General features: G+C 37.4%; 1 protein-coding gene across 2 annotated transcripts in view; it reads left to right on the top strand.

Annotated features, from left to right (window-relative positions):
- The window catches only part of SMC5 (structural maintenance of chromosomes 5), a 123,578-nt gene extending 97,574 nt beyond the window's left edge, over positions 1–26,004 (top strand). The window contains exons 18-25 of one of the 2 annotated variants that reach the window (XM_008060049.2): positions 15,924–16,049; positions 18,857–18,901; positions 19,327–19,422; positions 19,889–19,993; positions 20,205–20,324; positions 24,572–24,751; positions 24,834–24,929; positions 25,778–26,004. In XM_008060049.2, coding sequence (XP_008058240.1) covers positions 15,924–16,049; positions 18,857–18,901; positions 19,327–19,422; positions 19,889–19,993; positions 20,205–20,324; positions 24,572–24,751; positions 24,834–24,929; positions 25,778–25,921 — 912 coding nt within the window. In that variant the 3' untranslated portion in view covers positions 25,922–26,004. The remainder of the gene's footprint in view (positions 1–15,923; positions 16,050–18,856; positions 18,902–19,326; positions 19,423–19,888; positions 19,994–20,204; positions 20,325–24,571; positions 24,752–24,833; positions 24,930–25,777) is intronic. The other variant, XM_021713358.1, reaches the window with a different exon arrangement.
- The last annotated feature ends 667 nt before the right edge of the window (positions 26,005–26,671 follow it).

Here is a 26,671-nt window from a genome sequence, read left to right as displayed (position 1 = left end):
TTTTTTTGAGATGGAGCCTCACTGTCACCCATAGTGTCATGCTCGCAGCCATCGCTACCTTCACCTGCTGGGTTCAGGTGATCCTTCTGCCTCAGCCTTCTGAGTAACTGGAATTACAGGCATGTGCCACTTCACTCGGCTAATTTTTTTATTTATTGGTCTTGCCAAGTTGCCCAGGCTAGTCTCAAACCTGTGGGCTCATGTAATACTTTCACCTCGGCCTCCCAAATTGCTGGGATTATAGGTGTAAGCCACCGCATGTGGCTACTTAAGTCTTCTTTTGAAAAGTGTCTAATCATATCTTTTGCCCACTTTGTAATGGGGCTCTTTGTTTTTTTCTTTTTTGGCACTTTTGAGTTCCTTGTAGATCATAGATGTTAGGCATTTGTCAGATACACAGTTGGCAAATATTTTTTCCCAGTGTGTGAACTGTCTCCTCACTCTCTCAAAGGTTTCTTTGACTTTGCAGAAGCTTGTCAGTTTGATAAGGTCCCACTTGTGGCATGGGCACTTGGGGTTTTGATCGGGAATTGATTGCCAGTTTCAATTTCTATAAGGGTGTCTCCTGCGTTGTCTTAGGTTCTTATAGTTTGAGGTTTTACATTTAGGTCTTTGATTCATTTAGAGTTGATTTTTGTGTATGGTTATAGGTAGAGGTCTTGTTTTAATCTTCTGCATGTGGTCAACCAGTTTTCCCTGCACCATTTACTGAATAGGTTTTCCTCTCCCCAGTGGTTGGTAGTGGAGACTTTGTCGAAGATGAGATGGTTGAGAAATTGAGGTTTTGCTTCTGGAATCTCTATCCTGTTCCATTGGTCTCTATGCCTGTTCTTGTACCAATGCCAAGCTGATTACTGTAGCTTTATAATAAAGTTTAGAGTCTGGGAGTGTGATACCTCCCGCTTTGTTTTTTGTTTGTTTGTTTTTTTGCTGAATGTTGTTTTGGCTATTCAAGGTCGTTTATGTTTCCATATAAATTCCTGTATGGTCATTTCCAGATGAGAAGCATGCTGCTGGTAATTTAATGGGTATTGCATTAAATCTATAGATTATCTTGGGTAGGATGGACATATTAACAATGTTGATTCTTCCAGTCCCCAAGCATGGAATATTTTTCCATTTGTTTGTGTCATCTTTGATTACTTAGAGCAGTGTTTTGTACTTTCGTTGTAAAGGTCTCTCACTTCTCCTAGAAGTAGTATGCTAAGGTATTTCATTTTTTGTGTGTGGCTGTTGTGAGTGGGATTGTGCTTTTTATTTGGGTTTTTGTTTGTTTATTATTGGTTTATAGGAATGTGACTGTCTTTTGCACATTTATTTTATACTCTGAGACTTTGTCAAAGTCCTTTATCAGTGCAAGGAGGTTTTTGACAGATTCTCTTGGGCTTTTGAGGTATAGAATCATGTTGTCTGCAAAGAGGGATAACTTGACTTCCTCTTTTCCTATTTGGATACCCCCGATTTCCTAGCTCTAACTAGAACTTCCAAAACTGTGTTGAACAGGAGTCAGAGTGGGCATCCTTGTCTTGTTCCAATTTTCAGGGGAAATGGTTCCAATTTCTGTCAGTTTATCAGTATGTTGGCTGTGTCCATTCACATTCAGGCTAATTACTGAGATATGAGAGTTTATCCCTGTCATGAGGTTGTTATTTTTGTTGTTGCTGTTTGTTTATTTGTTTGTTGTCTTTCTTTTGATTTTTGGATTGGTGCATGTGTGTTTTCCATCTTTTTTCTACATTCTTATGAAGGGCTTTGTCATTCTTTTTCTTCTTTCTTCTGTGTTTAATACTTTCTTAAGTGTTTCTTGTAGAGTTAGTCTGGAGACAGTGTCAGCTCTTAGGGATTGAATGTCTGAAAGGATCTTAGTTCTCCATCACTGATGCAACTTAGCTGGATAGGTAATTCTTGGTTGAAATTGTTTATCTTTGAGAACTTTGAAGATTGAACTCCACTTGTTGCTCCTAGCCTGAAGTGTTTCTGTAGCTTTTCTGCTGCTATTCTAATTGGTCTTCCCTGGTAGGTAGTCTGACCTTTTTCTCTTGCTGCCTTTAGGATTTTTTTCTTTTATACCTACTTTGTATAGGCGAATTACTATATGTCTTGGAGTTGGTCTTCTCATTTTTTGTCTTGCAAGGGTTCTCTGAATCTCTTGTGTTTGAATGATCACATCACTGATGAGTGAGGGATGTTTTCTTGGATAATTTCATGGAATGTTTGTTCCAGGGTGGTCTCTGTCTTTCTATCTGTCTCGGGGATTCTAACTAATCTTAGGTTCGGCCTCTTGTAATTGCTCATCTCTTGGAGATTTTGTTCTACCTTTTTAAGCTTCTTTTCTATTTTTAACAGTTTGGGTTAGTTGCATATTTTGGTCCTTAAGCTCTGAGATTCTTTCTTCTGCTTGGTTACTTAAGCTCTGAGATTCTTTCTTCTGCTTGGTTAATTCTGCTTTCCATGCATATTAGTTTGTTGTTTATTTCATTCACTGTATTCTTTATTGCTTTTATCAACCCTTTCATTCTTTCCTTTCTTCATGTCTCTCCTTATTTATATTTATTCTCTCTATTAATATCTTGATATCTGGAGTTGTGGTTGAGACCAGTCATTCTGGGAGCTCTTCATTGTTTGCATTCCTAAGTTTGTATTCTCTTTGACTATTCTCCCAGGAGTCTGTGAGACCCATATTCTTCCTTTGGTTTCTCTTCATTTGTGTAGATTTTCCTCCCCCTTTTTTTACTCCTTCTTTGATTCTACTGTTCAGTGATGGGGGGATAGATTTTACTTCTGTTTGCTCATCCTCCTATTCTTCTTTATGTAGATCCTTCTCTGGGTTTGTTTAGTCCTGAAGCTGGACTTAGGGCAGGGGCCTGTGCTTTCTGCAGTTTTGAGACTGAATTAAGGGGGGAGCTGTGATTTAGAAGCTATCTACAGATCCCAGTATCCACTGACAGGTGTGTGGGCCCCCCTGGAGCCCTCTTCCCACCACCTTACAATCTGTGCATGTAGTGGAGGGATGTGTGTTTGCCCCCTGAAACCAAAATGCGGAAAGGAAAAGAATGTGAAAAGGAAGGAGGAAGACAAAAGGATGGTGGAGAGTAGGAAGAAGAATAGGGAAAGCAGGTGTACCAACTACAATTAAACAGAGAAACAAAGACAGAAAAAACAAAAAAATACAGACAAACAAAAAATCCCCCATTGATGTTCCCTCCCTCATAAATACACATACACAAACAGAAAAATCTAAAAAAAAATTTTTTTTTAAATAACAGAAACAAAGCAAGTACAAAAACAGAAAGAAAGAGAGAAGGGAAAAAAATCAAAAACTAAAACAAAAAAAAGAGCAAGAATTAAAAATCCAAAAAACAAAGCTCGCTCTGTGACCATTTCTGTAATTCCTTTCGCCTGCTGCCGCCACATTAACAAACAGCTCTGGTCTCCAGCCCCTCCCCTCCGCTCTCAGTGCAGGCTGAAAGGGTTACTGTCAGCGTAGGTTACATACCCCATGGACTACTGAGGGAGATGGATGGATCAGATCCAGACTCACCCAACTTGCTGCCACTGCTGTCAAGTCTCCCACTCAATCTGATGTGCCTGTACCTGTTTCACATGGGGGAGGGGTGTCTGTCTCTTGATTCCCGGTATGGAGGCTGGACAGAGCTGGGTGGGGCAATGCAGGTCTCTTCCTGGTCCAGGTCAGAGAAAATGGACTCAGTTAGCATCTCCTCACCAATGGCTGGGCTCCATTCTAGATTCCCACCCCCTACTCTCTCCCTGGTTCCTGGAACTCATGCCCAGTCTTCTGCCACAGGTGATGGCATGGGCCTGTTGTCAGTCTGTAAGGAGCAGCTGCCCTCTGCTGCCTCCTCTCAAGAGAATCCCGAGAATGGCAGATGATTCTGCATGCTGGGGGATCCAATCTCAGGACATTGGGGGGTTGCAGTCACCTCTGGAGGAGAACTCCAGATGCATGAACCCAAGTCTCCCCTCAGACGAACTTTCACTCACCTACTGGCACACACCTACTCACACAGAGAGTGTTTATGGACATTCAGCTTTTGTGGAGATGCTCACAGTCTGACCTGCTCCATCACCATCTTGCCACCGTCTCTAACAAATAGTGTTATAACAGTTGGGCATTTATATATATAGAAAAAATTAACCACAATCCTTACTTCATACCATATACGAATGAGTCACATACTTGAATGTAAGAGCTAAAGTGATAAAACTTCTTGAAAACATAAGAGAAAATCTTAGTGACCTTGGGTTTGGTAAAGATTTATTGAATAGAAAGCACAAATTGACAAGAAAAAAAATTATGGTGCGTCATCAAAATTTAAAACTTTTGCTTTTCATAGGCACTGTTACCAAACTGGGAGAATACACAGCAAGTCCCCTACATTCAAACCTTCAAGTTGTGAACTTTAAATACACACCTGTGTTTTTTAATGTATTATTTCTCTCCAGAATATCCTGTTAAATACATATAGTACTATATAGCCAATTGTGTTAATTGGGTACCTAAGCTAACTTTGTTGGACTTAAAAATGCACTCTCAGAACAGAACTCATTCACATGCTGGGGACTTCGGTATTTGCAGAACATACACCTGACAAAGGACTTATATCTAAACCAAAGAGGCTAGGCTTATGCACTAAATCCAGCCCAAGGTCTTGCTTTTCTAAAGTCCCTGGGTGCTTTTTACATGTTTTAAGGAGTTAAAAAAAAAAAAGACAAAACAAAAATATATGACAGAGACTTTACATGACCCTCAAAGCCTAAAACATTCACCTAATTGACCTTTTATAGAAAAGGTTTGCTGACCTCCAGTGGATGCTATAACAAGAACTTTTACAACTACCGGTACAAAGACCAGCCCAGTCAAAAAATGGGCAAATGATTTCATCATACTAAAGAAAGTGTATGCATAGCAAACAAACACATGAAAAGAAGCCCAACCTTATGAGTCAACAGGGAGGTTTGAATTCAAGCAATAATAAGCTACCACCATAGACTCCTTGGAATGACTGAAATTTTAAAAGACTGCCAGGGCAATCAGGCAACAGAAGAAATGCAAGGTATCCAAATAGGAAAAGAGGAAGTTAAATTATCCCTCTTTGTAGATGATATTATTCAAGGTATCCAAATAGGAAAGAAATACAAGATATCCAAAAAGGAGAAGTTAAATTATCCCTCTTTGCAGATGATATTATTCTATGTCTAAAAAATCCTCAAGATCCCACCAAAGGACTCAAACTGATAAGCAACTTTAATAAAATCTTGGGATACAGAATCAACATTTAAAAAATCAGTAGCTTTTTAAAATTTTTGAGTCAGAGTCTCACTTACTGCTCATGCTGGAGTGCAGTGGCACTCTCATGGCTTCTGCAGCCTCAACCTGCTGGCCTCAGGTGATCCTTCCACCTCAGCCTTCCAAGTAACTGGAACTATAGCTGTGCGCTGCCACATCCAGCTAACTTTTTGACTTATTGTAGAGACAAGTTCTTGCCAAATTGCCCAGCCTGGTCTTGAACTCCTGAAGTTACTGGCATGAGCCACTACACCCAGCCCAGTAGCTTTTTTTTTTTTTTTGAGTGAGAGTCTCACTGTCACCCAGGCTGGAGACCCAATCTCACTGTCACCTCTGCCTCAGCCTTCCAAATAACTGGAACTACAGGCACCACCACACCCAGCTAATTTTTCTTGATTTATTGTAGAGATGCAGTCTTGCTAGGTTGCCCAAGCTGGTTTGAACCGGTGGGCTCATGTAATCCTCTCACCTCAGCCTCCGAAGCGCCGGGATTATAGGCGTGTGCCACCGCACCCGGCCTGCATTTTTATACACCCACAGCAAGCAGGCTGAGGGCCAAATCAGAAATGGAGTCTCATTCCCAATAGCCATTAAAAAAAAAAAAGCCTCAACATTCACCTAACCAAAGAAGTCAAAGATCTTTATAATAAGAACTACAAAACACTGCTCAAAAGAAATGAAAGATGACACAAATGTAAGACCATCCCATACTCATTGATTGGAAGAATCAGTATCATCAAGATGTCTATTTTTCCAAGGCAGTCTACAGATTCAACACAATCCCTGTTAAGCTGCTAGTGTCATTTTTCACAGATCTAGAAAAAACAATACTTAAATGTATATGGAAGCAAAAAAGAACCTAACAGTCAAAGCAATCCTAAGGATAAAGAGCAAAGCCAGAAGCATCACTTTGTACCCGACTTACACTTTACAGTAACCAAAACAGCATGTTACTGGAACAAAAATAGACACATAGGCCAGTGGAACAAAATAGAGATCCCAGAACTAAGGCCCCTGACCTGCAACCAACTGATCTTTGACAAAGCCAAAAGCAAACAAACAAACAAACAAAACAAATACACTGGGTAAAGGGCATCCTGTTCAATAAATGGTGCGGAAAAACTGGCTAACCATACTCTGAAGAATGAAACGACCCCTTCCTCTTACCATATATAAAAGTTAACTCAAGATGAATTAAAGACTTAAATGTAAGACCTGAAACTATAAAAATCCTAGAAGAAAGCCTAGGAAACACTCTTCTAGATATCAATTCAGGCAACAAATTTATAACCAAGTCCTCAAAAGCAAGTGCAGTGAAAGCCAAAATTGACAACTGGGACCTAATTAAACTAAAGAGCTTCTACAAATCAAAAAAAATTATTAACAGAGTAAATGGACAACCCACAAAATGGGAGAAAATATTGGCAAACTATGCATCCAACAAATGGCTAATATCCAGAATCTATAAGGAACTTAAGCAAATCAACAAGAAAAAAATAGCCCCGTTAAAAAGGACATGAACAGCCGGGCTCAGCCTGTAATCCCAGCGCTTTGGGAGGCTGAGGTGAGTGGATTGCCTCATGCCAATGATCATGCCAGAGTTCGAGACCTGCCTGGGCAACTTGGCAAGACCTCATCTCTACAATAAGTCAAAAATTAGCGCGTCTGTAGTTCCAGCTACTTGGAAGGCTGAGGCAGAAGGATCACCAGAGCCCAGCAGGTCGAGGCTGCAGTAGCCAGGAGTGGCCACTGCACTCCAGTCTGGGTGACAGAGTGAGACTCCAACTCAAAAAAAAAAAAAAAAAAGACATGAACAGAAACTTCTCAAAGACGAAACAAAACAGTTAATAAACATGAAAAAATCCTTGACATCACTAATTATCAGAGAAATGCAAATCAATACAATGAAATACTATTTCATACCAGTCAGGATGGCTATTATTAAATGGCCAAAAAAACAACATGTTTGTGAGGCTATGGAGCAAAGGGAATGCTCCTACACTGTTGGTAGCAATGTAAGCTAGTTCATCCCCTGAAAGCAGTTTGGAGATTTCTCGAAGAACTAAAAATAGATTTTACCATTTGATCCAGCCATCCCACTACTGGGAGTATATTCAAAGGAGCATAAATTGCTCTACCAAAAACCACCTGCACTTGTATGTTTATCACAGCACTATTCACAATAGCAAAATCATGGAACCAACCCAGGTGCCCATCAACAGTGGATTGGGTAAGGAAAATGTACATGTACACTATGAAATACTATGCAGCCATAAATAATGAAATAATGTCCTTGACAGCAATGTGCATGCAGCTGGAGGCCATTCTAAGTGAACTAGCACAGAAACAGAAAATTGAACACTGCATATTCTCACTTACAACATTGGTTACACATGGACATAGATGGGAGCAACAGACACTGGGAACTCTTTTAAAGGGAGGAGAGAGAGAGGAGGGCAGGGGTTGAAAAACTAGCCACTGGGTACCATGCATGCCATTTGGAGAATGGGCTTAACAGATGCCCAAACCTCACCTTTACACAGTATACACATGAAACAAACCTGCATATGTACCCTTTGAAACTAAAAATTAGAAAAAGAAGAATACTAATTTCAAATTTAAAACAATGATCATGCCAAAGTTCTGGTGAGGATTTGGAGCAACTACAACTCTCATACACTGCTGGTGGGAATTTGAAGTGTATAACCACTTTGGAAAGTCTGGGAGTTTAAGAGCTAAACATACACTTGCCATTCCATCTAGTCACTTCTCTCCTAATATTATCCAAGAGAAATGAAAGCATATGTCTATAAAGACTGGTGCACAAATGTGTAATGGCTTTCTTTGAAATAGCTAAAAACTGGAAACAGGTGCCCGGCAACAGCTGAGAATGGTTAAACAAGTTGTTGTATGTCCACACAATGGAATATTACTCTGCCACAAAAAGAAATAAATTACTGATACACACAACATGTATCACTCTCAATATGCTGAAAGGAAGAATCCAAACCAAAAAATATTTTATAGTATATAACTTAATTTCTATAAAATTCTACAAAATGCAGGATTCCTAGTGACAGAAAGGAAGTCAGTAGTTGCCTAGGAATAGATGGATTTTAGAGGGGCACAAAAACTTTTGAGGATGATAGATATGTATATTATCTTGATGGTGATGGTTTCACTAGTATATATATATTTGTCAGAACTCAGCAAGTTGTATGCTATGAAATGAGTGCAGTTTTATGGTTTCTTGGTTACATCCCAAAATTTAAGAAAAAAAATTAAGTTAAATTGGGGTTTTGTAATTTGTTTCACTGAAGTATTTTTTCAGTATTTTTAATCATGAAATTTTAAACATATACAAGAGTATGAGAGAAACATAACATCCGTGTGCCCACTACCCCTGTTTAACAAATGTTAATCCTTTGCCATATTTGTTGCAGATTTTAAACCTCTTCAGTATTTAAAGCCCCCTTGTACCCTTCCCCATCCATTCTTCTACTTCCCCAAAATCTGTCACTCACAGTGGTATGTACATAATTCACTCTATACTTTTCAGAAAATATCTGTTGCATAAAAGTATGCTATACACTGGTATCTTTGTGCAAAGCATCCTTAGAGAATAGGTTTTGGGAAATATGGGACATATAGGTGAATGGAAAGATTAAGTCCGAGTAAAGTAGTACGCGTTATTACTCTGAAACTAGTTTATTCAAACCTTCTGGCTTCTTCAGAAAGCTAATGGCCAAAAGAAACTGGAGAAAACAGTTTTGCTAGCAGACGAGCAACTAGGATTATGAGGGCAAAAAATACACTTAGCCAATCGGAACGTAAGTTTAGGTTAGACATGTTAGGATTGTTTAGTTCACTTTGATCTAAAGTGAGGAGTGTGAAAGACAGGAAAGTTCTCTTCATACCACAAAAGGAAAGAGGAGGGCAGAAAGGATAGCAATAGTCTTCTAAATAGGTAGAAGAGATCCAGCCAAAGGAAACCAAAGATAGGACCCAAACGGGAGTGGGGAGTGAAGGAGCTGAATGTGAATCTAGCTACCAGAGGAGAATCTCAACAGTGCTTATTTCATGGGCATGTGGGGAAGGTCATCTCCTACTCCTCAGTTTTATTGGTAAATAACTGTAGAGCCGATTCTAAATATATTTCATTGATAGAGATTATGAACGTGGTTGTTCAGTATAAGAAATGGTGTTACAAAAGAGGTTTCATGAAGATGCTGACCCATCAGACAGATAACTGTATGGAGTTTTAAATCCAGTAACCCATTATAATATTTATCCTGGTGCCTAAAGTTTTATTTTAAAATCAGTGTTAATGAGAACTTAAGGAAATTGTGTGTTTGTGTCTTGTTTACAGAAGTATAAAATCGGTGGCTTTGGAATAAGTATTCTCCTAAACTTTAACCCACTCTTAACATAGTGAGAGGTAGTCTTCCAGCAGCCTTAGTTCGGATAGATATACGAGATTATTGTAGACTGGCAGGGTGTTTTCTCCTGATCCAATTTGTTAGTAGTAGCAGAAATAATATTTTTAGTTGAGCTGACTGCTGTGTTTCTGGAGAGTAGGAAAGTTTCCTGAGAGTGAGTTTTTGTTTTCATTCTTAGAATTACTAATTAATTTTTTACAAAAGCAGCTACATTATACTGTCCAGAGAAATAGTCTCTGATTAAATGCTTGTCCCTCTGGATTTTGCTACCAGGAAATAGTACCCACTCAGTTCTCAGCCTCTCACCAACTTTATCTATATCCAAGCTAAGGTATATCATAACTAATTTAAAGTTACAGTTCCTGTGATTGAATGTTCATCTTTGTTATCCAGAAAGCACAGATAGCCATAGTAACTCTTTGTGTATTATCTTGATTATATTCTAATAATTTCTCAACTTGTTTGCTTGATTTTTAAAGTTAACTGGGGAAAGTTTGCTTCCTTCTTCCTTTTCATGCCTTTGCCCAGTTGAGCCATTACCACATTCATAATTCTCCTCTTACCAACTTGTGTGGCTACTACCCTGCTAGACTATAAGTCTAATAGCTGTGGCCTCACTTTTTACCAATTTTGCACTCACATAACTGTCAGAAAAATTGTGCTTTTTATATTCTGCTTAGAAATTACATTTTACTAACATTTATTATACATAATCCAAAGCTTTATAGTACTCTCATGTCTGCTTCCAACTTCCTGTCTTTTTACTTGGTTGGCTGCTCCTTTGTCAGCTTCTTACCGTTGCATATTATTACCTCTGTATCTTTCCATAATGTTCCCTCACCTTCATCAGTCTGTTTCCTTGCTACTTTTGAAACTAGAACATCCCTTCTTGAGACGCATACAGACACACACCTTAACATATTTTCCATACCAGTCTTACTTAACACTATCCCTGATTTTATTTTGCATTTTCTTAGCTGTATTTTCCACCATTCTGTTTCCCTTATTCATATATTGATTTGAAAATTCTTAGTTGAGCCAGGTGTGGATTTGGGAGGCTGAGGCAGAAGGATTGCTTGAGCCCAGGAGTTCAAGTCTAGCCTGGGTAACATTGTGAGACTTCATCTCTAAAGAAAAAAAATTTTTTTTTAGCTTTTTAAATGCTTTTTATTTATAATTGTTTTACCAACCCTTTTGTAAGATGCTTTCTTTTAATTCTTGTTCCATATACTTAGCAAATGACTGATTTTAGTCATTAGCCACATACTTGAATGAGTCGAGAACAGTGGATGAAAGAAGAGTATTATATGTGGTAGTTCACTTTCTTTTACTTACTCTTTTTTCTTCTCATGTTTACCATCATTTACCTGCACATGATCTTAACTGTCATCTGTTCTTGCTACCCAGATTCATTTGAAACAAGGAGTGGTCTCTTTTTTTTCCTACTTGTCCCTTTGAACACATGGCAGATTGCACTGAGGAACTATTACTACCACTTCTGGTTTTGTCCTTTTCGCTGGTCATGAAAATAAGTTTACAAAAGAAGGTTGACACAGAATTTCAGTAGGGATTATTTTTACGAGGGAACTTAGAAATAAGTAACCACAATGAAGTTTGATACTTTCTCAGAGTTTAAAAGCAAATAGTGTGCAGGGTTCCAGATCTGTAAAACATCGCCAGAGAAAGGCAAATAGTTGGGAGCCTCTGTTTGGTGATGTCACTAACTTCTGGACTATTTTAGGACAAGTCAGTAAGCTCACTCTGTGTGCGTCCATATATAGAGATAGACAGAAACATACTCCTGTTACTTTGTTTTTGGACACTGGCAGGTTTACTAACCACTCCAAGCATAATCATTATCTGTAACCCTAGGTATATCTACCTAATTTGCAGGGAAGTTGGGATATTCAGTTTAATATATATGTCATATATATTAAGTGTCTAGTGTGCTACATAGCATGAAACCAGTGTTTCCTTTAAAGTACAGGTTTAGAATTCATATCAGTTATAAGAATTGAGGCTCGGCACAATGGCTCAGCCTGAGAGAATTGCCTGAGCCCAAGGGTTCACGATCAGCCTGGGCAACTTGGTGAGACCTTGTCTCTACAATAAATCACAAAAACTAGCCTGGCAGAGTGGCATGTGTCTGTAGTTCCAGCTACTTGGAAGGCTGAGGCAGAAGGATCACCTAAGCTCAGCAGGTCAAGACTCTGGTGGCTGTGAGCATGCCACTACACTCGAGCCTGGGCGACAAAGAGTGAGACTCCAACTCAAAAAAAAAAAGAATTGGAAGTTGTTCAATTTGTTTATCCTCATACTTACCATGAAGAGTTCTGTGCTTTTCATCTAACCTTCCCTCCTACCTACCTGCCTGCCAGTCTCACACACACACAAAATTGAGTTTCAGAGAAGACATTTTTACTTAAATGAGGTATATGTAATTTTAAAGAAAAAAATCATTTAATAAGTAAATAGTGTTTTTCTGTTACCTTATTGTTTACAATTAAGCTGTTTTGTTTGTTTGTTTTTGTTTTTGAGTTGTAGTCTCACTCTGTCACCCAGGCTGGAGTGCAGTGGCATGCTCATGGCCACCGCAGCCTCAAGCTGCTGGGCTCAGGTGATCCTTCTGCCTCAGACTTCCAAGTAGCTGGAACTACAGGCACACACCACCATGTCTGGCTACTTTTTTTTTTTTTTTATTGTAGAGATGAGATCTCGCCAAATTGACCAGACTGGTCTTGAACCCATGGGCTCAGGCAGTCCTCTCACCTCAGCCTCCCAAAGTGCTGGGATTATAGGTGTGGGCCACCACACCCAGCCAATTAAGTGGATTTAAATATAACTTGTAATTTTGTGTATTAAAAAGTCAAATAAGACTACCTTATAGATTTCAAATTTGACATTAAAATTTCAAGTGGTCATTTTTTAAAAAAAAAAATGATTAAATAATCTTTGTGTGCTTAAATATATATTCTGTCTGGTAATTAAAACAAATGGTTAACATTTGAATTTAAAATCAGTTGTAAATTGGAATGAAATTTGATGTTTCTATTTGTATTAAAGGAAAATTGAGGAAGAAATATGTTCATTTACAGCTAGTGTTTTAGTAAAAGTTCATGCTATCCAGAATTTACTTTAATTTCATTGATATGGAAAATGGTTTTCATTTTGTTTGACTCTTATCTTAATGAACTGCTAAATAGAATACTTGGTTTTAATTAGAAATTCTCTGAATAATTCTTATTTCTTCCACAAGAGGGCCTTCTTAGAAAAGCTTTTCCTTGTTTAATGTTAGGGTTTATCTGTACAATTTCCATGAAAAGTGAACATTCTCAAAAAGAATTTTAAAGAAAAGATAATATTTGTGAATTTCTTCCAGAATACATAACTACGAAATAACCTTTTCTGAGATGTTAGTGAGGGTTATTTTGTAAATTTTTTCCCTTTGTCCTCTTATGTCTTAAACAGATCGAGTATTTTCTCTTTTTTTGATTTTTTAATTTTTTATTGTTTTTTGAGTTGAAGTCTCACTCAGTCGCCCAGACTGGAGTGCAGTGGCCGCTCCCAGCCACCGCAGCCTCGACCCACTGGGCTCCGGCGATCCTTCTGCCTCAGCCTTCCGAATAGCCGGAATTACAGGCACGCGCTACCATGCCCGGCTGATTTTTTGATTTATTGTAGAGATGGGGTCTCGCCAAGTTGCCCAGGCGGGTGTCGAACCCGCTGGCTCAGGCAGTCCACTCACCTCAGGCTCCCAAAGCATGGGATTACAGTCTGAGCCACCGAACCCAGCCAGATCGAGTGTTTTCTATTCTTTATTATTTAAAGGCTAGATTCTAAACCAAAATGTAAATAAAGCCTTTTTACTAGCCTGACTTTACAACATTATCTTATATAATTGTATATCCCAGTCCTCTAAAAATACTCAGCAAGAATCGCGGTTTAAAAAAAAAAAAAAAAAAAAAGACCAGTAGCAATGGCTCAAGCCTGTAATCCCAGCACTTTGGGAGGGCGAGGTGAGAGGATTACCTGAGCCCATGGGCTCGAGAACAGCCTGGGCAACTTAGCGAGACCTCATCTCTACAGTAAATCAAAGCACGTGCCTGTTGTTCTGGCTCCTTGGAAGGCTGAGGCAGAAGAATGGCCTGAGTCAGCAGGTTGACGCTGGGGTGGTCATGAGTGTGCCACTGCGCTCTAGCCTGGGCAACGGAGTAAGACTCAACTCAAAATAACGAACAAAAACAGGTGTTATGCGGAGAGGTGTGTCACAAACATGTATGTATAAAAAGAATATTTTCTCAGTTAAAGATTTTATTAGACATATACCACCAAAACAAAAAGAATCTATTGAATGAAGTTACATCCTCCTAAATCCAGGGTTTCAAATTATCAGCTCATTGATGTTTCTTTCCCATAATATTCTAATTCTTTTACTTTAACAAAGTCCAGAGGATCAAGACACAGGAATAGAAAAAATTAGGAGTATATAGTTTCTATCCAGCTGTCCTTTATTTTTCAATTTCCTGAGTACAGTGACCCTCAAAGAGCAGAGTTGGGATGACTGGAAGTCTTTAACATTTTCTATTATTTCTGTCAGGCTGTATGGACTGAGGAATTCATTCAAGGAAACCATAGTACTAAGTAACTAGTATAAAGGCTTGCTTATATTATCAGTTTGGGCCAATAAATATTCTTTTTCTTTTCATAACTATTGTCTTGGTTTAATTTATTTGCTATCAAACTTATATGGATAAAAATAACCTGAGAACCTCAATAATACAGATGTCTGGGCCTCAGCTGCAGTGATATCAATTACATAGATCTGGAATGTGGCAAGGGCTTCAATCCCTTCCCCCAGGTGTTCCTTTTGTTACATAGCCTTGAGTAAGTTTTTTTAATGCCTCTGAGCCACATCAACAAAAGGAGATAACACATTTATTTAGGATTTAATTGAGATTAAATTAATTAACATATGGAATAGAGGTATAACAATGCCTAACCTCCAGAAGACATGCAGTAGATGAGATGCCACCCTCGTTACACAGGAAACTTTTCCAGTATGACCCTTGTCCACCTTGCTAAGTCTGATCTTTCACAACCTCACAGATTGCTCCCCTCTAACCATATTCGATAACTTGGTCCCGAACTACACATGTCTTTGAGACTTCTATGCCTTTACCTTCATCAGACATCCTTGGAATGTCTTCTGCTGCTGCTTCTGTAGTAATTTCTTGCTTTTCGTTTAAGACTGTTCAGTTTTCATAGCTTCTGTGACCATTCTGACTTTCCTGCATCTGCATCCCCTTTTCTTACATACATCCCCTATCCAATCCGCTCCCACCGAGAGGTGCCAAGCTGTAAGGAAAAGAGCATGTGTCCTATTAGCAGACATGGACCCAAGTCATGTCAGCCTCTTAAGTATGTGAGTTTCATCAAGTTGCTTAATTCCTTCTAGTCTTTTTTTAATATGCTAAATGGGGATAATATTACCATACAGTGTTGTGAGAAATAAAGGGGATAATGTGTGTAAAACACCTAGCCAAGGACTAGCACATAAGCATTCTGTAAATAGTACCTATTTCTGTTTTGATCATAATCTCGAGTATATTTCTTCTATTCACCTGTCTGTGGTCAATGCAGAATATAATATTGGCATATAATAGGTTCTTAGTAGCTATTTGGTGAGGAAATGAATAGGTCTAGTAATACATGATGGTGATGAAGGCAATTGGAAAACTATCGAACACTGCTTAGAGGTTCCCACATTTGAGTGCCGAGCTTTCTGATATGAAGTCTATGTACTATATATTTCAAATTTTATTATAGCATAATTACATATAGCTACATATAAGATCATGTTATATATAATTTATTATAGTATAATTATATATAGCTTTCAGAAAATGTCAGTTACATTTAAATTTCAGAGTTCTTATAGATTAGAGAAATGTCAAGTTATTGATGTATTTTAAAATTTAAAATACTGATGTATTTTAAAATTTAAGTTCAAATTTAACCTTTAGAATAAAAGCAGTCATTATTTGAGATTTGATTTCAGATGATTTGGTTATCATAATCAGAATTCAGTCATTTATTTGATATGCAGTGGTTTGATAAAACAGTCCTCTGACTTAAGAGTAACATTCGTATTTTTAAAATTTTTTTTTTTATAATAGCAACATTTCATTGAGTTGGATGAAAATAGACAGAGATTATTGCAAAAATGCAAGGAACTTATGAAGAGAGCTAGGCAAGTATGTAACCTGGGTGCAGAGCAGACTGTTCCTCAAGAATACCAGACAGTAAGTATTAAAAGTATATAATGCTACAGTTGCCATATTGACCACATTATTTTAAAACCTATAGGAAGTTAGGCATCATAACAGACCTTGAAAAATATGATGTGTCATAAAAGATAGGAATTTTTTTACGTTTTTAAATTGAATATGTATGTAATTTCTTGTAACAGATTTTCTCAACTGTACTCAAATGTAGCTATCAATCAGTCATTGCTTAGAACTCAAATTCTTAAAACTTGAGTATCACACTGTAAAATTATTGGTACCTTAAAATTCATTCTTTCAATATAAGTGGGCTTTTTCCACCAAACTACCATTAAGAAGTACAGTTGGAAGACATGGGGACATTTTTCATGGAAGCATTGTACCAATACTTGGTATATAAGAAACAGTAAATGGGAGAAAAAAGGAAAAATGAAAACATTTTCCTGAATATTGAAGTGTTTAATTAGGGTACAATGGGAACTAAATCCTTAGGACTAATATCTACCAATAAGGGAAGGGGGAAAAACTCTTCCTTGTTTCTGTTATATTGTATATGGTGGCATATCACTCAGCTTGTAAAAGGAGGAGGTGCTGCCCTTTAGTCCACATTCTACCATTACTTGTGTGTCCTTGTGACCCTAGGCTTTACCTGACACATGAGGATGATACCTTGCCTACATACCTACTCAGAAGAATGTAATGAAATTAGAAAATGAATTTTAAAATGTCTGATGTTTATATGCCCCTTTTTTTGGTTCTTAATTTCAAATGTTATCTATTTCAATAGATAATGAAATGTCTACTAAAGATACAAACTGAACTGGAAAAAATACTAATTTGGATTATAATTTTCAAACCCTCAAAGAATTTATTTTATAGTATCAGACACAGAAACCATAGAGAATGAATTTGGCTGTTTGGGTACATAATAAGAATTCAATAGATATTTGTAAAACAAATTGAAGAACTTGTTTTTTAAAATAGACTAGAACTTCTTCAAAATACATTGCATTATTATAAAATAAACATACCAGGCATGGTAGCACATGCCTGTAATTCCAGCTACTTGGAAGGCTGAGGCGGAAGGATCGCCGGAGCCCAGCAGGTCGAGGCTGCGGTGGCCGGGAACGGCCATTGCACTCCAGTCTGGACGACAGAGTGAAACTCCAACTCAAAAAAAATAAATTAATTAAATTAAATAAACATAAGTACAATCTGTACTGATGTTTTCTTTTAGAAAGTTGCATTATTCTGTCCTTGATAAGTCATGCTGGTTCTGAAAGAAACAATTAGAAGATAGTTAATATATTCATTAAAATGTATCGATTACCTGCTATATGTCAGGCATTGAGCAAGACAAACATACTTCCTTCTTAACTGAAACTTGCATTCCAATCTGGAAGATAGTGTAGACAAAAACACAAATCAAAAAAATAGATAATATCAAATAGTGAGAGATGCTAAGAAAAGTAAAACAACATGAAGGGACAGAATGACATAGTTGGGAACTTGGTCAAGGAAGCTTTCTTTGAGAAGATACTATTTTAGATAAGTTCTAAATGAAGAGAAGAAATCATTCAAGTGAAGATGTGAGGGAAAAGTATTCCAGACAGAGAACAGCTCAAAGCTCCAGAACAGAAGTATATTTGGCATGTTTTAGAATAAAAAGAATCTCAGTAGGGCTAAAATTTATAATCCAAGCAGAGGCAGAAGCCAAGATTATGTAGTACTTTATGGATCACACAAGAAGTTTGGCTTGCATTCTTTTTGAGATAGCCTTCACTGAAAGATTTTAAGCAGAAAATTGATATTACTGACTTCAGTGTATAACAGAGCACTCTAACTTCTGTACTTCTATTTGGAGAATAAAGTAGGGATACAAGAATAGAAGCAAAAAGGCCATTCAGAAGGTTATTGCTTTGGACCAGGCAACCCACTGTAATGGCGTGGGTTAGGGTGGAGGTACTAAAGAGAAAGAGAAGTTGACAGATTGAAGGTATGTTTTAAGGACAGAAACAGCAAGCCTTGCTGATGGATTTAACATGAAGGGTAAGAGAGAGAGGGCTTCTAAATTTTTCACCTGAATAAATAGTGATGCAATTTATTGATTTGAAGGAGAATGAAGGAGCAACAGATTTGCTTAAAGTGGGTGTGGTGCAGATTCTGTTTGACCATCTTAAATTTAAAATGCCTATTAGAGTCAAGTGAAGCTATCAAGTAAGTGTTAGGCACATGAGCTCAAAGCTTAGTGGACAAGTCAGAGATCTGGCATATATACATACTGAATATTTGAAGGTCTGTAGAAGTTGAACTGGTTTCAAGATGCATTTTGGGCCAGGCTCGGTGGCTCAGCCTGTAATCCCAGCGCTTTGGGAGGCCAAGGTGAGTGGATTGCCTGAACCCGCGGGTTCAAGACCCGCCTGGGCAACTTGGCAAGACCTCATCTCTACAATAAATCAAAAATATTAGCCGGGCGTGGTGGCGCACACCTGTAGTTCCAGCTACTTGGAAGGCTGAGGCAGAAGGATCTCTGGAGCCCAGCAGGGCAAGGCTACAGTGGCTGGGAGTGGCCACTGCACTCCAGTCTGAGTGACAGCGTGAGACTCCAACTCAAAAAAAGGATGCATTTTGTACCTTGTAATATATGGACTTTGCAGATTGTGCTTGGCAAAACACTGTACTGCTTGCCTCCCCTCATAGAAAATTATCTGTTGTAATTGGATTCTTAGGATGCTTTTGTAGTTCTTCATAAATACAGTATAAAGTTCTAACTTCTTGCTCTCTTTCAATGCCCCACATATTCTGGACCCATTCTACCAATTCAGCAAGTACCCACCATTCCAAATGGACACAACTCCTCACCCCCCATGGTATGCAGTGCTCATTCTTTTTTCCTGAGCTCCTATCTTCCCTCTGCCTTGCTCTTCCCTAGCCATTTGCTTTAAGGCCCAGAGATGAATTCTAGGCCTTGGAATTCTCTTAATTCCCCTGTAGCATGAACTGATACTTCCTTTCTCTTAGTTCCCTAGCCTATATGATATGTACTGCTTATTTTAATACTCATCATCAATACATTGCCTTAAGGTTTTATCCAGTGTATACATTTTGTTTTCTTTTAGAATAAAGTGTAAGTTTTTGAAGGCAAAAGACGCTGTTTATAATTCCTTTGTATCCTTGCTTCTAGCATGCTGTTGAACAGATAGTAGATACTTATTCAGCAGATTATTTTCCTTTTAACTATTTGAATGGACCTGTTTTCATTGTAAATATAATGATGGACAATTTTTTTCTTTAGGCTTTCCAAGATCTTCCAAACACATTGGATGAAATTGATGCATTATTAACTGAAGAAAGATCAAGAGCTTCCTGCTTCACCGGACTGAATCCTACAGTATGTCTCTTTCTCTGTTCCCATTCTGCAAACACCACCACTGCCACCCTACACACACACACACACACACACACACACACACTCACACACACACACACAGTTCCTCCAGTACTTGCCTCCCACTCTGTACTAGAGCTCTTGGTAATAATAAGCTAGACAGCAGGAACAATGTGCTTTAAATGCCAGATTCTGAATCTATTAGAATTTTAAATAGATTCTTCCTAAGGAACACAGTGTTCTATGCCTTTTCTTTATAAGAAGAATAGTTGGGCTAACCTGAAATACTGCAATGTCTATTTTTTTCAGGGATAAAAAAATGTAATTTTCAGATTTAATAAGAACATAAATGAGTTGCATACAAACAATGTAATACAACTGGCATTTTCTATTAATGTTTTAATTGATGCAGAATTTTATTTAATTTTATCCTTTGGTAGATTTATCTTAAATATTTCTTCCCTGCCAGATTGTTGAGGAATACACAAAAAGAGAAGAAGAAATAGAGCAGTTAACTGAGGAACTAAAGAGAAAGAAAATTGAACTAGATAAATATAGGGAAAACATTTCACAGGTAATTTTTTAGTTTTACCTTTTTTATCATATGCTTATCATTAACGAAATGAGAATGTGGAATAATGGAAAATGGGATGATATGCTCCTAAGAGAAGTGTATTATCATAACCAGATTGATATAGCTATAAAACTTGTTTTATGTAAAGTCTTATATCAGAATGTAATAATACTGTTTTTAAAATGTGTTTTTATATTTCCTTTATTTACAGGTAAAAGAAAGGTGGCTTAATCCTTTAAAAGAGCTGGTAGAAAAAATTAATGAAAAATTCAGCAATTTTTTTAGTTCCATGCAGTGTGCTGGTGAAGTTGATCTCCATACAGAAAATGAGGTAAAATTGAATTTGTAATACATTTCCTGGCAAGTAATTGTAATATGTGACTAAAGTACATGTAAATTATTTACTTTAGAGTTATATCTGTGAAAATTTTGCTTACTAAAAAATTGTTCAAAGGAAGGAAAAGACCATGTATGGGATTCTATCAGGTTCATTTTTTTATTTTTTGTTGATGTTTCAGATTAAGTGACTAATACCTTACTAACTCTTTTTATACAGTCTGAATAATGATTATTAAGCCATGTTGAATAAATGCATTGCTTTATAAGTCCACCACTGCCCAAGTTAAAAGAGTCATAAACAAATTAGTTTGAAATAGAGAATCGGTGGGGAGTGGGGCACATAACATCAATAAGGTTACGTGATTATGAACAAGGCAAAGTGGGAACCAAAGGGAGGCTCAAACTTTACCTGTACAATGATCACTTGTATACCTAATCCTGAATTGTACCCTATATCTTTAAAGTAAAAGAAAAGAAATGGAGAGCCTATTTTTTTTTTTTTTTTGAGTTAGAGTCTCACTCAGGGCCACCGCAGCATCGACCTGCTGGACTCCCGCAATCCTTCCACTTCAGCCATCCAAGTTGCTGGAACTACAGGCGCACACGACTACATCCGACTGATTTTTTATTTTGTTGTAGAGAAGAGGTCTCACCAAGTTCCCTGGGCTGGTCTCAAACCCGCAGGCTCAGGCAGTCCACTCACCTCAGCTTCCCAAAGTGCTGTGATTACAGACTAGCCACTGAACCTGGCCTCAACTTTTTTTAATCAAGAATTTAAGAATTCAGCTGGGTACAGTAGTTCATGTCTATAATCCCAGCACTTTGGGAGTCTGCGGTGGGAAGATCACTTGAGCCCAGGAGTTTGAGACCAATCTGGGCTACATAGTGAGACCCTGTCTCTACAAAAATAAAACAATTAGCCAGGCATGGTGGTGTGTGCCTATATTCTCAACTACCTGAGCTCAGGAGTTGAGGCTGCAGTGAGCTCTGATCACGCCACTGCCATTCCAGCCTGGGTGACAGGATGAGACCCTCAAAAAATAGTTGATGAAAATGAGCCAGGCACAATAGCTCACACCTGTAATCCCAGCACTTTGGGAGGTGAAGACGAGAGGATTACGTGAGCCCAGGGGTTCGAGACCATCCTGGGCAACTTGGTCAGACCTTGTCTCTACAATTAAAAATAAAAAGTGAGCTGGGTATAATGGCGTGCAACTGTAGTTCCAGCTACTTGGAAGGCTGGGGCAGAAGGATCGCCTGAGCCCAGTAGGTCTAGGCTGCAGGGGCTATGAGCGTGCCACTGCACTCCAACCTGGGCAACAGAGTGAAACTCCAACTCAAAAAATAAACAAAAAAAAATTTATGAGAATGAAAATACTGAGAAATTTGCTACTAATTTTTTGAGGTATAAATTTATGCATTGCAATTTGAAGTAAAATAAATTTTCCATTAAGAAACATGTAAAGCGATAAACTGGGATTTACTTCAAAATAATTGGGAAAAGGAAGTGGGTGGAGTTATCAGTAAAGCAAGATTGGTCATATATTGATCATAGTTGAGGCTAGTTAATGGTATATTGAACTTACTTTAGTGTTCTTTCCAATTTTGTATATGTTACACATTTCCCATAATAAAAACTTTTAATAAGAAGTAAAGATAATAAAGAAAAATTATTTTGCATCTCAGTAGTTTTGCATTTTAGCAATTACATTTTGCATATTACATGCATGGATATAATGCAGGACAGCACTGCTTTCTCCTCTTAGGAGCTTTGCCTCATGGCATCTTCATCTGCTTTGTGTGAAGCATAAATTTGAAACATCTTTCGCTTTTAAGTTGTAGATCTAAATATTAGACCTTACCACAGTAGTTGTCATCTACAGTCTTTGGGCTTGTTAGAATTAAGGCAAGTATTATGGTAACAATAATAATTTCTGATATGTTTTCTTTGTGCCAGGCACTGTGCCAAGCATTTTTAAGTGTATCTTATTTAATCCTTACAACCATTCTGTGAAAGATACTTTTATTAACCCTATTTTATAAATAAATAAACTGAAGCTAAAGATAAGTTTACTAAAGGTCACATAGCTTCTAAGTGGCAAAGCAAAGAATGAAATTCCTGACTTGATCCCAGAACCGAAGCTCTCAAATAAATTTGATTACTGAGAGTTTCATCAGACTTCATTATATCTTTATCTAACAGCTTAACCAGATAAGACATAAAAATGAGCAGGTGAAGCCTGTGGAACTTAACCTGTTATAGAAAACCCTTTCTTTAATCTAGGTCCTATTGTATGGTACTGTAACTTTATCATATACTGTTTCTTTTGGACAGTTTTTCTTATGTTTCAGTGATAACTCCATTACTGTAGAGATGATTCTTCCCCAGCCTTTTCAGTGCAATTCTACTACCCAGCCTGGGCTTCTGGAAAGTGGACATTTTTGCCTCTTCTCAGCTTCCCCTTTGGAAAGTTTCTATTCTGGCCTCCTCAGTCCTGGTCCTAGAACTGCCTTCTTTAGCCACAGCCATCAATGAGATGGAAGAAGCTAAAATGGGCAGAAAGAGCAAAGAATGGATGGCAGCACCAAAAATAAAACTCTAGTAATCAAAGCTGGTATAGTTAAGAAATTATATAGTTAATAAAATTATTATAGAAGAAAAGTGGCATGTTAGTTAAAAAGTAAACCTTGACCAGGCGCAGTGGCTCTCACCTGTAATCCAAGCCCTTTGGGAGACAGAGGTGAGAGGATTGCCTGAGCCCAGGGGTTCAAGACCAGCCTGGGCAACTTGGTGAGACCCCGTCTCTATAATAAATCAAAAAATTAGCCAGGTGTGGTGGTGCTCACCTATAGTTCCAGCTGCTTGTAAGACTGAGGTGGAAGGATCACCTGAGTCCAACAGGTCTAGGTTGCAGGGGCTGTGAGCATGCCACTGCGCTCCAGCCTGAGCAACAGAGTGAGACTCCAACTCAAAAAAAAAGAAATAAACCCTGGGAATCAAAATTATTACAAATTCATTGTGTTGTTGTTATTTTTTTTTTTTTTTTTTGGTTTGTTTTAGGGGGTGCAAATAGATTGAAAGTAGTATTTCTAAAGTTTGGCAGCCTACCAGAATCCTTTTATTTATAGTTAAAGAGGTTTATTTCTATAAAAGTTCTTACTATTAATCTTAGACCTTTGCTGTTGAATGCAGTTGCCACTACCACAAACTACATGTCTATGGAACACATGAAATGTGTGAAGATGCTGTAAATGTAGAGTATGTACTAGATTTCAAAGAGTTAGTATGAAAAAAGAATGTAAACTCTCTCAATAATACTTTATATTGTGATCAAATGTCAAATGATATTTGGGATATGAATTAAATAAAATCTACTTGGTAATTACTTTCATCTTATTATTTTTATTTTTTAAAATGTGACTACTAGAAAACTTAAATGGCCTGCATTACACCTTTCTCATGGTCAACACTGTCTTAGATCTTAAAGCTCTATTTATTAAATAGTCAACCTTTAATTAGTAAGTTGTAGATCTCATTTTTGAGGTAAATCTGAACCTGACTAATCTAGAAATGGCATTGATAAGAGCAGTAAATAAACCTTGGAGCAGCCTCAGTTTTGGCAAAATTTACAAAACACTGAATGTACTCATTACAACTTGTATTGAATACCTGTTATGTGCCAGGCTTTTTGGTGAATATTGTTTGTATTATATATGTGTAGCTTAATATATGTAATATTTATATGCATATAAGGTATGCATATAATTTCTACCGTGTGTGTGTGTGTGTGTGTGTGTGTGTGTAAGAAGTGAGGAGGACACTTGGCCCCCTACAGTGGATATACAGTGGATGTACTCCACTGTGTTCTAATTATTCTCACCTGTAGTTTGAAAACCTAGCACTTTGGAACAGTACTAGATAGTGCCTTTCCATGATAGGACTCTTTACTCAGTAATTTTTAAAAAGCCCTTGGGAAGGACTGCTAAAGACTAATAGAATGCTATAGAGGAGGAAAAAGTTAATTTAATCTGATTGTTTTCTTTGTCTAAATGGACCCTGGGGAACCCTTAAACCTTTTAGATAGTAACTGTTTGCTTAATATGTATTGTTTTCTTTTAAACTAGTATCACCAAATTTTGAATTGTTTACTCTTATTCAGTTAACTTGATCTATGTGCAAATAATTGAAGTTACTAGAAAGAACTCTCATCTTTTATCAACTTTTTACCTGTTTTATAGGAAGATTACGATAAATATGGAATTCGAATTAGAGTCAAATTTCGCAGTAGTACTCAGCTTCATGAATTAACCCCTCATCACCAGAGTGGAGGTGAAAGAAGTGTTTCTACCATGTTATACTTGATGGCACTTCAGGAACTTAATAGATGTCCATTCAGAGTAGTTGATGAAATCAATCAGGTATAATGATTATTCTTTTGCTTGGCTCTTATTATATCCCATAATAGATATAACTGTACTCATTATTATTGTCATCATTTAGGGAATGGACCCAATCAATGAACGGAGAGTGTTTGAAATGGTTGTAAAGACTGCCTGTAAAGAAAACACATCTCAGTACTTCTTCATTACACCAAAGGTAGGTAATAAGTAACCTAAAAGTACTCATATACTCAGAAGTCCTTTGGCCAAATATGTAAATATGAACAGAAGCACTCCCAAAAAAGGAATTTAAACAATAACAGTAATATTTACGTTAATAAAAGGGACAAGTTCCAGTGACGTCCTTAATCAGGAACTTAATTATCAGAAGACCTGTTGACGGCATATCACTGTGTTCTTAGAGTCGAGATTTCCTCTCTGCTTTTGGCACTCATTCTCTTCTAAAAAGGTACCCTTAGCACTAAAAGATGACTGGGGAATGCAATCCCTGGAACTCTGGCCCTCTCTATTTTCCCAGAAAGGCATCTCTTGTCATGCTGCCCTTTCTCTGTATTTACTCCCTGGCCCACAGGAAATTGTGGGCATCTCATCATCATTTATTCACAGATTAACTTTGATAAAAACAGTTGTCAAATACCTTGGCCTATAAACTAAACCTCCCTGTTACACACTTTTAAGGCAATTCATGTTACCATGCCTGACCATAGAGATGCTTGAGAACATTGGTGGATAAAAAGTGAAAGAATCTATCTCAGGAAAATTATGAGGGGCATACTTTTCTCCGGGGTCTAACTAGGAATTTGTATGAGCCCAGTTATCCTGTGACTATAGAGCTCTCAGACATTTCAGTTCTTTAAGCCAGGCTTCAGGTATGCTAATTCAGGTAAGATCACAGTCTGGCAAGATTTATATTGAAGTATTTGAGAGTATCTTAAGAGTTTTATTAATATTACAAATAAAGTATTATATTGGGCTGTAAACATGTAAGGTTGGAAAACTGCTCCATGTTTAACACTATATGATTGTCTGTTTTAATGCTTACAGCTCCTGCAAAATCTTCCTTATTCTGAAAAGATGACGGTGTTGTTTGTCTACAATGGTCCTCATATGCTGGAACCAAACAAATGGAATTTAAAGGCTTTCCAAAGGCGGCGGCGCCGTATTACATTCACCCAACCTTCTCAATAAAAGTAAAGAGGGAATTGTGTAATCTTTATGTTAAATTCTGTTTATAAGTGTGACTCAACTGAATAAAAGAAGATTCATTAAAATAAAAAGTCAGTTATTTTTTGAAACCTGCTCTTAAAATACAAATAGGTTGATGAAATGGAGACTGTAGTGACTTCTTTCTCTAGAACAGCATCTTAGTAGTAAAGGTTAAGTCTTCTTCAGTCTTGGTTAAATCTGAATCCTCAGCACTGACTGAGAATCATTGAGTTCCCATGTTAAAAGGCACTTAATATTGCAAATCAAAGGTACAGTGGAAGGTAGTTATCAGTCACAAAAAGTTTGACATGGTAGCTCTGAGCTTTAATTGCAGAAAAATTTTAATTACTTCTAGAGTCTTAAGATGACTCTAGAACTTAAGTCCTAGTTTTTTCCCAGTGTTATATTTAATTTTTAAAAATTGATATGAAGATGTCTAGTCTAATGTATAGTAATAATTTATGACAAATCTATTCATTTCTTCCTATTAAAAAAGATTACCTTATCTTCACTAGGAAATAGAATTTTATGGGCCTTTACAAAAGTTTTATGAAACTTGATGCTATAATTGTAATACTGGTATTTCAAAGGAAGAAAAAACACAGGGGTTCAAAAATGGTAGCAGGACTTCTTTGAAATGCCACAAGGTGGCCACTAGATGATGCAAAATGCAACCAAAAGATTGACAGAATGAAATTGGTGACAAGGTTTTTTAAATAACCTTGTAAAAGT

This window comes from Carlito syrichta, unplaced genomic scaffold, assembly GCF_000164805.1.
Source record: "Carlito syrichta isolate Samal-C Ts95f unplaced genomic scaffold, Tarsius_syrichta-2.0.1 Scaffold304493, whole genome shotgun sequence".
In the NCBI taxonomy this organism is placed as follows: Eukaryota; Metazoa; Chordata; class Mammalia; order Primates; family Tarsiidae; genus Carlito; species Carlito syrichta.
The sequence above is the reverse complement of the archived record's forward strand: the minus strand, read 5'-3'. Positions and strand labels throughout refer to the sequence as shown.